General features: G+C 36.7%; 1 protein-coding gene across 2 annotated transcripts in view; it reads right to left on the bottom strand.

The window, feature by feature from the left end:
- Positions 1 to 6374, bottom strand: part of nid1a (nidogen 1a) — a 30053-nt gene extending 23679 nt beyond the window's left edge. For both annotated transcript variants that reach the window (XM_053513029.1, XM_053513030.1), the window contains exon 1: positions 6094 to 6374. In XM_053513029.1, coding sequence (XP_053369004.1) covers positions 6094 to 6303 — 210 coding nt within the window. In that variant the 5' untranslated portion in view covers positions 6304 to 6374. The remainder of the gene's footprint in view (positions 1 to 6093) is intronic.
- Between the last annotated feature and the right edge of the window lie 6204 nt (positions 6375 to 12578).

Below are 12578 nucleotides of genomic sequence, written 5' to 3'. Positions count from 1 at the left end.
GAAACAATAAACCTCCTCAGGGCATGCTACTAGAGGAAAATAATCAAGCACAGGGTGGTACATTGATCAGTGTGCTGATAAGCACGTCCCATCATGCTGTACCCACATAACCACCCCGTATGCAATCCTTAACAAAGTAAATGCTTAGCTCGGTCGTTACCCTCCCAATGAGAGGAATTCCACCCTCAGCCGCCTAATCAAACCCCCACCCCATCTTCCCCGGGGGGGAGGAGGACCCATGAACCTGCAGGCCGATATCAAAAGCCAGCTGAAGTGGTCGGATGCACAGGAACTCGTTAAAGCAACATGACCTCGACCTGAGCAAGCAGAGAACAGCGTTGGGAAAAGAAAGGAGAGGTTTTTGTGCTGAGGGAGCACGGCTGTGTGAACTGCAGGGGGAGATGATCCCAAGTCAACAAACCTCTAACACACACAGCAAACTCAGAACCCATGGCTGTGTTCTCTATAAACACTTCCCATCGCTGTGTGTAATCACTTTGGCAAATGAACTCAAGTCAAAGCCAAACATGTATCATGAAGGTAAGACTCGCATTTTGATTGGACACCTCAACACTGCCTCAACAATCCAAACACTCTTTGATGTCAGTCAGTACCCCTCAGTTGAACAGGAAGAAGATCTTTCATCAAACTAAACAGTGCCTTACAGAGGGGCAGAAGAGAAAAATATCACCTTTCTGACAACAACTAAAGCACCTGAAGTCAGCCAGAGCAACAAGCTAAAACCAGTGTTCCATTAACTTAATTTACATCGCACATTTTGGCAGTTTTTCAATACAGTAATATATAAAACATAAAACTAAAACACACCAAAAAAAAAGTAAAAAGGAAGTAAAAATCTAAAAATATTTAATATGAACATGAAACCTAATGAATCCGGTGGCGTCATAAGTAGCAAAAATGCAAAAGCAAATCAGAAAAGGCAACAATACACCTGAAACAGAACACCGAACGCAGAAATACAAAAACCTTTTATAACAGTTTTATTACAACTTTTATGAGTACTGTGCACATCTTCTACAAACTCTGTAAATTTAAAGTCAACCGCAGAAAACACCACACTTGTACCATAAAAGACTGGAATGAAAAAGTGTAGATTTGAAAATGTTTTTTGTAATAAATGTTTTCGGATAAATTGGCATTATGGGTGTGACATTTTTCTGTTATGCTTTTCCAGAGTTTGTAGAAAATGTGTCCCCTTTAAAATTGGATGTAAAACAGTGAATTTTACCATAAAACATGTGAAATAGTCATTATGAACTTAACTATTGAATTATTAAATCACCAATTTATAAATTTCATTTTTTTGTTTTCATATCCTCTTCCTTTCCCTTTCTTTTTCTTCTCCTCTCTTTCTTCGTCGTTTGCATCATTTTGTGCCTTTACGTGCTATTTGGTGCTCAGCATTAAAGTTTACGGTTTAATTTACATGTAAAAGTTTAGTCAGTAGAAGCATGTGTACTTTAGTGTCAGTGTGTTCAGCAGGGACTCTAAGAATTATGTCTCCTTTTTTCTCCCATGGTAATGTTGACCTTTTTTGGAATTATTTATAAGTTATAGGTCCTATCAGAGCCAAAATCATCAAAAGACTTCAAAACCCTACACACTAATATGAACACTAAATGAATCATGTTTACTTTACATAATTTAATCTAGTAATAACACACTTGTTTATATTAAGTCTGATATAAGCATCGGGTTTAGATGTGAAACCAGCTTTTAAATGAAAACTATACGTAATATGTTCTTTTAAATCCGAGAACCACATAATCCCTTTATTATGGAACTAGTCAGTATAAACGGTATAAACTAGCAAAAACCAAAAAGGATTAGTTGATGCAAATGATGTGCAGGGATAAGATTATAGGCAAGTCAATCTTAACGATTCTAAGCTTCTATGTATGGTTTGCAATTTCAAAAGTTTTCTTGCATCTGCGTTTATCTAGACTCTAATTTTTCAATTATAATTAAAATAAAGCCTAAAAAGGATAAAACTTCATCATGTAAAGACCTCAATCGGAACACTCTGACCTGATCCGGCCAGGCTGGAATACCTTTTAACTCTATTCAACCAGTCAGACTTTCATCTGTGTTTCTGGCTTGTGGTAAGGAAAACCGTACCAATTGGCTCATATTTCAAGCGTCAATAAGTGATAAGCAATCATAACACAATTCTTGTAACCAATCACAATGCAATAGTTGGGATTTCTTGGACAAAGACTGGAAGTATAACCACAGAAATTGATAAGAGTATAACTACCCTACCCTCAAAGTTGGGGAGAAAAGAAATCCCTTCTACTTCGGTTAGATTTCGGTCAGAATAAATGATTTACATGTCTCTATTAAAAAAGTTGATTTGACGCTTGGGCATTGAAAACACACATCTTATCAGAGCAGCATCCATGTACGCAGTTAAGCTGGAATCACTACGCAGAATTTTTTCACTCGGGTTAAAGAAATAGTGTCCATGTAAACAAGGCCTGTGAGGGACTCCTAACCCTATTTACTTCCCACAGTCTAACTCCTGCAATATGGTAATGATTTACCAAAGCATAACATACAAACAGGGAATGCACAAACATTTTTTTTAAGGGACGCCTTTCAAAACTTTGTGCAAATGTTTAACCTTCATGTTACTGGTTTTGCTGCACAATCCCCTTCCCGTTGTAGATAGAAGAGACAGAAATTTTGCATTTGGTCTTGAGTAGCGTGGTGGTCTGTTTGAAGTTTAAATATCTGAGACACAGAGGAAAAAACATCCAAGGGAGAATAACTGGTGCTGCTGTTTTAGTGGGAAAGGCTGGATTTCCTCTCACCCGGACGCTAGCTAATCTGTGAGCTCATGTATACCAAAGGGGCGACTGGTTTCACGTGTCCTAGAGAAAGGACATTCGGCTTCAGCCTCTCAAACTGGTGCATGAATCAGTAGCTTGCACACTTGGGACAAGCAGATTTTGGGTTGTTATTTATTTGTCTAGATGACTTGTTATTTAATCGTCTATAGAACAAAAAGCTTTAACAACTTTTTAACTTTAAAATGAGTATATAGCTACATTTAGACTTCATTTGCTTTATGGATATGTGACAAACCTCCTACAGCACACACTATGCGTAATGCCTCTCCCTGCCTGCTGCAATACACACATCGGCTGTGAAGTGGTTGTTGGAAAAAAATATATATAATGTAATATTTTTGTTAGATAATAAAGATCTTTAATATTATGCAGATGTGATCTGACGACAGAAGCTTATATTGAGGACACCGGCCAATAGTTTACTGATATTTTACAGAGAACACAAACACAATGTGCTACATTAAGAGCATAGAAGTTAAAAGACAATAATAATACTTGTTTCCCTAAATTTGATCATGCAATTAATTAGCTAGCTAGCTTGCCATTTGTCATTACATTACATCAATTACCATGTTTACCCAATTTGCATTTGTATAGCTGACTTACTTCCAAAGGAAAACAGAATTTTATTTTTGAGCTCTGTTGGCAACCTCAATTCCACAATCTGATCCCAGATCAGCACCTTTAACCCTAAACCTCCAGATGAATCCAATATGTGGCTTTTTGTTTCTTACATGAAACTCACCACAGATTCTGCAATCAATTACTGTGACACTCCATCAGACCACCATTTCCCCATGAGCATGATATTCAGGCCAACCTCAACAAAACATTCAGGGCTTATGGAATATATTATTTTCCGGGGTTGAGTCAACAACGTGGGCAATAAAGGCTAGACAGAAAGAGAACAAAGACTCAACAACCGGCTGAATCAGAGGACAAAAGCGATCTTCCGAAAACAAGGAAGTTTCATTGCTTTACAAGTAAACTGTTACACCTTTAGTTGGAGCTGGTTTTGGATTTGTTCATACTAAGGATTTTAAATTTCCTTTAGAGATGATGATGATTAGCCCTTAAGTGTTCCTGTCTGAGAGTTTAAACAAAAACCTTTAAGTAAAGGTGAAAAAGTTACTCCCAGCTGTGTTGAGTTAATTCACACAATCAATATTTTCCACACGGGAGACCAACAATGGAGGCGGATGGGAGCTTGTCACAGGCCGTCTCTGCGTCTTCAGTCCAAAACAATAGCAAGGTCACAGAGAGAATGAGAGATGATTAAAAGTGTGGAAAGAGGCAGGGAATGTTCCTGTATTTTGCTTTGAATGAAAATGGAAAAGAGTAGTTGAAGCATGGTGAAATGCTGAGAGAAAGGGATTGTTCTGATAAGAACAAACACCAGCCAGTAAACACACTGGAAATACTAACGCAATCCTCATTAGACTTTGGGGAAGAGTTGCTTCAAAAACAGCCATTTTCTTTCTAGTCGTGCCTTATAAAAATATGCAACAGATCTAAAACTTGAACTGGGATCATACCAGAGCAAATATAACCAATATAAATACTGTCATGAATTATGTTCACTGTGGTCGTACATGATTATAAACTTTTAATTACTATTATAATATCATTGAGCATAGAATGTCTGAAAAGTAAATGATGCTTTTAAGGTTTTCTAATTGGAGGGTTTGAATATTTGCAGCCCAAGCAATAAACACAGTGAAAAAAGGAAGGCTAGTAAGGCCATGAAATCCTTGGAATCCAGAACAAACTGCTTCAGCCTTGTTGAAATCACTGCACTGAGTAATGATCTGTCTATGGAAGGGACTGGCACTCAGAATAAATATTTAAACCCTTTATGTTGCACTATTTACGTTTTCATAAGCAAAGAAGACATACGGGGAAGAGAGACTTAATGTGGCAAAATAAACCAGTGAAGTGCATGTACGTCATTCCACAAAGGCAGGATGTTACAGAGGAATCATGCATATAGTAAACGATATCTGATCCGTGAACATCTGGAACTAAGAATGCTAGAGAAAGAAGAGATCTGAAAAATCCAGTGTGTGACCACAAATCACATTCGTTTCTTTCGTCAATACGCATGTGAAATTATTTAAGAGCAGCAGATTTCTGTGTGGATATCACAGTCTAAGACAGGAAGCAAATCGAGCTTTCAATGGTGTTTTCATGACAGATTACTACGAGTCTACTAAACGAGACCATCCTTTCCATTTACTGCCAGACTGTGGATAGATTCTGGATTTTAATTTTAAAAAAAATTTTTTTAACCAAATTACAAGTAGAGACATAACACTCAAACATTCTTGCTACATGTCCTCAGATCCCCAGCCCTCTGATCACTCAGGCATATGTTATAACTGTTGTGTATGCCAGTGTACGGGCCAGGACCCAGGGGCCTCACAGGACCATAATCAGGCCGTGCCAACTCTAACCTGGTATGTTGGTGATCAGGCTTTTTTAAAACACACTTTCTCACAGTCTCTGCTCAAATATTATGTTGAGTTGTATACTATTATAAATAAGAAATACAATCAACAAAAAAAATCTCATGCACAACATGACCAGGTCAGAGAATATAGAACATTTGTTTTGGCTTACATTGCACCTCTAGTCCTAAACCATGGAGAGGTTTTGGTTTACCAAGAAGTGCATACAACAATATCTGTCCACACCTGTTGGGCCTAAAAAAAATTTTTTTTTTTCTTTAGATCTAACACTTTAATTGCAGAAGATTGTTTAAAAGATTTTAGACCATACAGTAATTTTCCTATCATTAATAAAATTACTGTTAGTTATTGAGATTTAGTGTAGAAAATAACATCTTACTCTAAGTTTATGTGTGGTTGTAGAATTCAAACCTCTTATTTTATGTATTATTAATAATTTAAAGATTCTTTATTATAATAATTAAATAATAACCAATATAAGTGTTTACAATTGTAACGGTAGTAATCTTATGACGTCATTAAAGGAGAATTTTTAATGTACTTTTCTTATTCAAATTTATGGTTAATTTTTATGTGTTTTAGGTTTGTTTCAATTAGTAATTGTACATAATGTGTTTATTAGATTAAATTTTACATGAAATAAAAAATACATGTTTATTTCGTTAAACAATAAATTAAAGTTAATTGGTAGATTCGTAAATGCATTTAAAAAATAAATAAAGAAAATAAGAGAGAAAAGAAAATAAACTCACGTAAAGTTGTTCAAAGCTCTCACTGAAGAAGAACACAGCTCGGTCCAAGTAAACCTGCCCGGTTTGGTCGGTACCGGACTGCAGGGTCCGATCTCCAAACTGCACTCCGTAGTCGAACAGGTCACTTCGGCTCGCGCAGTTTACCGACACCGAGCCCGCGATAAACAGCAGCTTCAGCCCGAGCCACACAGCGCGTGCACACGACGCCATCGCTAACAACTTTACACACACACACGGACTCGCGCGCACCGCGATTCTCCTAACGGACTGCGGGAGAGGAGGAAAGTTCACGCGCGCATTGGAAGTAGAGAATGTGGGCGGTACTAAAAGGTGGGCGGGGTCACGAGCACGCCCGGAACTCGGGAATAAAACAAAGTTGTAAAAGAACTAAAAACCTACGGAAGCTCATTGCATTCACAAAAGAAAAAAAAATCACGGGACTTATGTCATAATTATGACTTAATATCTCATAATTATGACATCCTGATCTCATAATTATGACTTACTAACTCATAATTATGAGTTACTATCTCATAATTATGACATCCTGATCTCATAATTATGACTTACTAACTCATAATTACTATCTCTTACTATCTCATAATTATGACATCCTTATCTCATAATTATGACTTAGTATCTCATAATTATGACATCCTGATCTCATAATTATGACTTACTAACTCATAATTATGAGTTACTATCTCATAATTATGACATCCTGATCTCATAATTATGACTTACTAACTCATAATTACTATCTCTTACTATCTCATAATTATGACATCCTTATCTCATAATTATGACTTAGTATCTCATAATTATGAGATAAGGGGGAGCAGTTTGTGGCGGGGGGGCATTTTAGCACATGACATCGGAAACGAAAGTTACTGCGTCCTTTTGCTCGGAAGCGCCTCAATGCAGACCCATGGAGATGTAGTACCATCCTATCGTTTAGCTCGATGATTGTACAGTAGGTGAATTAACTACTGAACATTTCCTCACTGACCTGTCCCTCCTGCTATTCAGTTAAGGTAAGTTTTGCTTTAATTTATAGATACGGGGCATGAAATCGTATTTGTTGTTGTTGTTGTTGTTGTTATATTTAAACATTTAGTACTAATATATGTTACACATTCAGACTGCACATCAACTTGATAAAAATTCGAGTTATTCATTGGGCTGCTGGCTGAAATAATCTCTCGGCAGGTCGGACCAATACAGCGCTCCCGATGCGCTCATTACAACCGTTAATAATGTGAAAAGTGGACATATCAGTAATTAACTTACTGCAATAGTGGATACAGTTTTGATCTCACAACTTCACAAAATAGATTTATCACCTAAATATATTAAATCACAATATTACAAGGATAGCTCTGTGGAAAACAATATTTTAAATGATTCGGGCTTTTTACTTTTCCCCGCACCGCATTCACTTCTCAGTGATTTTAACTGACACACACACACACACACACACACACAGCAGATGGCGGGGGATATGTACTGTAGCATCTCATGAACTAGTCTACTCGCGTCGGTGAAGTCCGCCTGCTCTTCCTTTCTCTACACACTGTGGACTGTACGCACTGTTATTACCTAAATATTTTCTTACCAATGCAAAGACGAATAAACAACTTACCTAATATAATTTTTAGAACATTTATTAAATAGCTTATATTAAAACATGTAGGCCTAAATGTTGCTTCTCTGAATACTGTATGCCTCTTCTGTTTTGGGCAATAACTTGAAGCTGGAAACTGAACAATTGTGCCTGTCACAGATTTAATCACAATAAATACCTTCACAGTCTGAAAAAATCATATAAAAAGTATAAAAGTATATCCTGGTTAGAATAAAGAAATAGATATATCACTGTGTCCTAACATAATCAAAATAAGGAATCTGTAGCATGTATAAATTATAATTATAATGGGGAAGGTGTTTAAGTTAATATGTCCTCTTTCATTGTTGTTTAGGTTGTAACTGGGCTACTCTATACCAGTAATAAAGTACAAATTTGATCATGTACTGTATGATGACAAGTGCTAATCATGTAACTTAGGCATGTGTTGACCAGTGCTGACTTGATTGTTCATGGCTTATAAAAACTCAAACCTTGACCTTGACTATGATCTTAAACAGTGTTAAACCATTAGCCTACATTATGTCATAGCCATGTCATAGCCGAATTATGAACATTTGTCAAAGCTTAGTCCCCCACTTTAAAAATCTCTCCATTCCCCTGACACACGCATGCAGACACACACTCCACTGTTTGTTGTTTGTCCTTTTAATCTTTCCAAGTAAGTAACTTCCTAAGTAACTTCCCACCACCAAACAGGTGTGAGCTTTGTAAAATTATCATTGCTTTATAAATGAGCACCAACTGTCACCACTTGCCAGGCAACATGGCAACCCAAACAAAAAACATGAAGGGTGGCTTAGCACTGTCATATTGCTCCTCCAAGTTCTGGGATTGATTCCTGCCTCAGCATCTGTGTGCTTGGAGTTTACATGTTCCCCCTGTGCTTGGTGGGTTTCCTCTGGGTACTTCAGTTTCCGCCCACAGACCAAAGACATGCTGATTAGGTAAACTGGCATCTCCAAATTGCCCATAGTGTGTGAATGAGCATGTGAGTGTGTGCCCTGCGATGTTATGGAAGCTAACACATGCTTACTTTGCAAGAATTGTTGGTGTAACTGTAACTGTTATCCTTTTTCCAGTGTGTTCACTGCAACTGGAATTGGAGGAAATGACAGCTCTAGCTCCACATCAGCAACATACTAATGAGGATGCTGGTCTGTGGGATTTTCTTCGTAAGAGGGGTGTTCCTGAAGAACATATTGACCAAATGCAACAGGACAGGGTAATTTTATGACAAAAATAGTCCCAAAGTATTATGTATTAAAAACACTAGTAATTATTATTGTATATTGTACGTACAATTACATAATCCACTAAAAAGAATCAATCAACTGTCCTATACATTGACATCGGCACTGCCTGTGTTCTCAGTAATAAGGTTCTCAAGACTCAAATTTAGATAAATACATAGTGTACATACTGTCAGTATTAAAGAAACAATACAATTTAATAAGGGCTGTGTTTAGTTTTACAATTCATTTACCTTTTTTTTGGTTTTTTGCTAAAGAATATGAAATTTTATGTTTTACTTTTCCTTTTGGTTTACTTACATGTAAATTTCTAAGGTATCTCATGTTACATAGGCTTCTTTTTTTGGTAAAATTGTGAAATGTAATTGTAGAAAAAAAAATAGCAAAAGCCATTATTATAAACATTGTAAAGTATACTTCAAAACAAACTGACACATTCCTTTAAAACTAACTTTGCTAAGTTTTTAATTTACAGATTGATACATCAGTTGTCAGAGAACTAGATGACGCCTGCCTTGCACGCTACATACCACTGTATGGTGTAGCAGTGCCCTTCCTATTTTCTACTTCATCAATGAAATAACCAGCAATAACTTTCGGATTGCTATTTGTGGAGTAAGCATGGAGCCATATGATCATGCGTGAAAACCCATCAATTGCGCCATTAATACATATTCCATATGGTTTGAGTTTATCATAGGAATCTAGGTGCCACAAAAAGTTGGGGCCTGGGTTTCTGTAAAGACGTCGTCTTAGACGATTTCGGCGCCTCAGGTGAACTCCACGAGGATCCAGAATTTTCAGCAAGTGCCTGATAGTTCTCTGAGATACCACAAAGCCAGCTTGGATGCATTTCAAATGCATGATTTTGTATCCATAAAGCATTCCATATTGGTTTAGCTGCTCCTGAAGGAAGAGAGCCTGTTCGAGAAGGTCAGAATGTGCTTTCCTCCTGAACAGTCCTAAGCACTTTAGATACCTACGCAGTGTTGACATACTAATGATAATATCATCCAAATTACTCAATGACATTAATATCTCCCAGTGTCTCAATCCAAGAAAGAAATAAAAGCGAATTAAATTTGGCAATATTTGCTCCATTGTCTCTGTCTTTTCAGAAGCAATGACCTAACCCCAATAATTATATGTGATAATAAGTCATAATTATGAGATACTAAGTCATAATTATGAGATATTAAGTCATATTATGAATTAGTAAGTCATAATTATGAGATCAGGATGTCATAATTATGAGATATTAAGTCATAATTATGAGATAGTAAGTCATAATTATGAGATAGTAAGTCATAATTATGAGATCAGGATGTCATAATTATGAGATATTAAGTCATAATTATGAGATAGTAAGTCATAATTATGAGATAGTAAGTCATAATTATGAGATCAGGATGTCATAATTATGAGATAGTAAGTCATAATTATGAGATATTAAGTCATAATTATGACATAAGTCCCGTGATTTTTTTTTTCTTTTATGAATGCAATGAGCTTCCGTAAAAAACAGACTGATTAGTGACTTCAACTGCTGACTGAACCGTTATTTTTAGTAACTGGCGTTTAGTACAAACAAATCATGACTTTTGATGATTAGTATTACTGTTGTTATTTTTATTTCTATATACACTTATTTTTAGAGTGACGCTAATTAAAAGGGCGTGGTTGATCACAATCTTATTAACTAAGGCTGTGTGTATGGAGTATGAAGGTCCCTAGTGTGTAAATAAGCGTGTGTGTGTGCGTATGTGTGTGTGTGTGCCCTGCAATGGATTGGCACCCCGTCCAGGGTCACCCCGTCTCGTGCCCTGAGTCTCCTGGGACAGGCCCCAGGCCCCCGCGAGCCTGTACACAGGATAAAGCGGGAGAGACGATGAGTGAGAGAGAGAGAGAGAGAGAGAGATGATCAGTGTTCTGCACTTTGCTCAGTGTGAGGAAAAAGTGCACCACATGTCTGATTAGTGTGTTTACTGTGAGACGAAGCAAAGATACATTTAAAAACAAATACAGCCATTCTGCATGTATGAATGCTATTCTTTATCTTTATCTGTTGTTTACCTTTTACTGTTTATCAATTTGTGTGTGTGTTTTGAGATATATCCCAATTACTGAGTACAATTACACAACTACAATCAATAAGTATCTATATTTATAGGCCGGTTGAGGGTTTCTTTCCCTTTTAAAAATCAAAGTATTTGACCCCCTAACATTTTTGTGTAAACTGTGCATTAATAATACACATACATTTGTGGGGTTTTTTTTGTTTGTTTGTTTTTTTTTTTGGGGGGGGGAGCCTGTATAAAATAGGCTATGAAATAGGTATGAAACAACATTCAAAATTTAGATATTAATCTCAAATTGTGCAAAGTGTGCTCAAAACCGGGTGCATTGCCAAAAAAAAATTCTGCAAATTTATGCAAGGTGCAAGGTATTTTCCCTCTGGAAGTGTTGTCCCCTGGAAACGTTTGTTGTTGTTTTTGCTTTTTCAGGTGCTAATGTTGAGGGTCGCCACAGCAGTCCAGCTTTTATGCCAGATGCAACCCTCCCATTTTATTCAGGCTTGGGACCAGCATTGCACAGACTGGGGTTTGGGCATGGGTTGGAATTGCACCTGGGCCTTTCACATGGCTGCTTGCCTTTGAGCTGTCCCATGTAAACTGTATTTCTATTAAATAGTATTTACATCTCTTATTTGATGAATCTTTTATCATTATCGTGTGTCTCGTTTTCATATCTGTGCCAGCCAAATTTCATCCTCAAACACAGACACTTTAAGCCTATGCCATGATTACCTCACAGTGTTCTCCAGAGGCAAAACAATAAAAATGTGGAGGAGCTATAGAAGATTTCATCTTGATGCATTGTTGGGCATCAGAATTGAATAAGTAATGGCTCTAATATTCAGGTTTTACTGCTTACCAGTTATTAATCCCAGTAAAAATAAATCAACATATAGACTAAATACACAATATGAGAAAAATAACTGAGGTGTTCATCAGAAGTAGTTTGTAGTGCACTTTTTATATCAGGTACTGTAATAAATAAGATATTGTACAGTCTTATACAATCTAATAAGTATCTTAACCAGGGGTTCTCAATCCTAATGGTAAAAGATCCAGATGTGATTTCTATTCAAAGGTCTAGAACAGTTCATGATAAGGAAATGACTTTTATTAAACTTATAACTTATAACTTATAACTTACAGTAACGTACATTCATGTTAAGATAATCTGAGACAAAGTAAATTCAAACATGTAGAAAATGTCACTGTTTGACTCTGATCAGATGTTGAAACCAAAACAACTCTAACTTTAATCAAAATGCATAAATGTCAGAAAGATGTAAACTATAGTCTGTGTTAGTGCAAAATCAATGGCACTATTTGCTTGCAAATTGTTGCTTGTGAACTAAAACTTTCCACTGCCAATATAAAATACATTGTACATTAGTGTAATTAGAAGACAGCCTTCTTCATAGCGATGTACACGTTTATCTAATCATACATCAGAGCTGTTGAGGGTTAAGGGCCTTGCTCAAGGGCCCAACAGTGGTAAGTTCCTGGTGGTGGGGT

Source organism: Clarias gariepinus, chromosome 15, assembly GCF_024256425.1.
Source record: "Clarias gariepinus isolate MV-2021 ecotype Netherlands chromosome 15, CGAR_prim_01v2, whole genome shotgun sequence".
Classification (NCBI taxonomy): Eukaryota; Metazoa; Chordata; class Actinopteri; order Siluriformes; family Clariidae; genus Clarias; species Clarias gariepinus.
The sequence above is the reverse complement of the archived record's forward strand: the minus strand, read 5'-3'. Positions and strand labels throughout refer to the sequence as shown.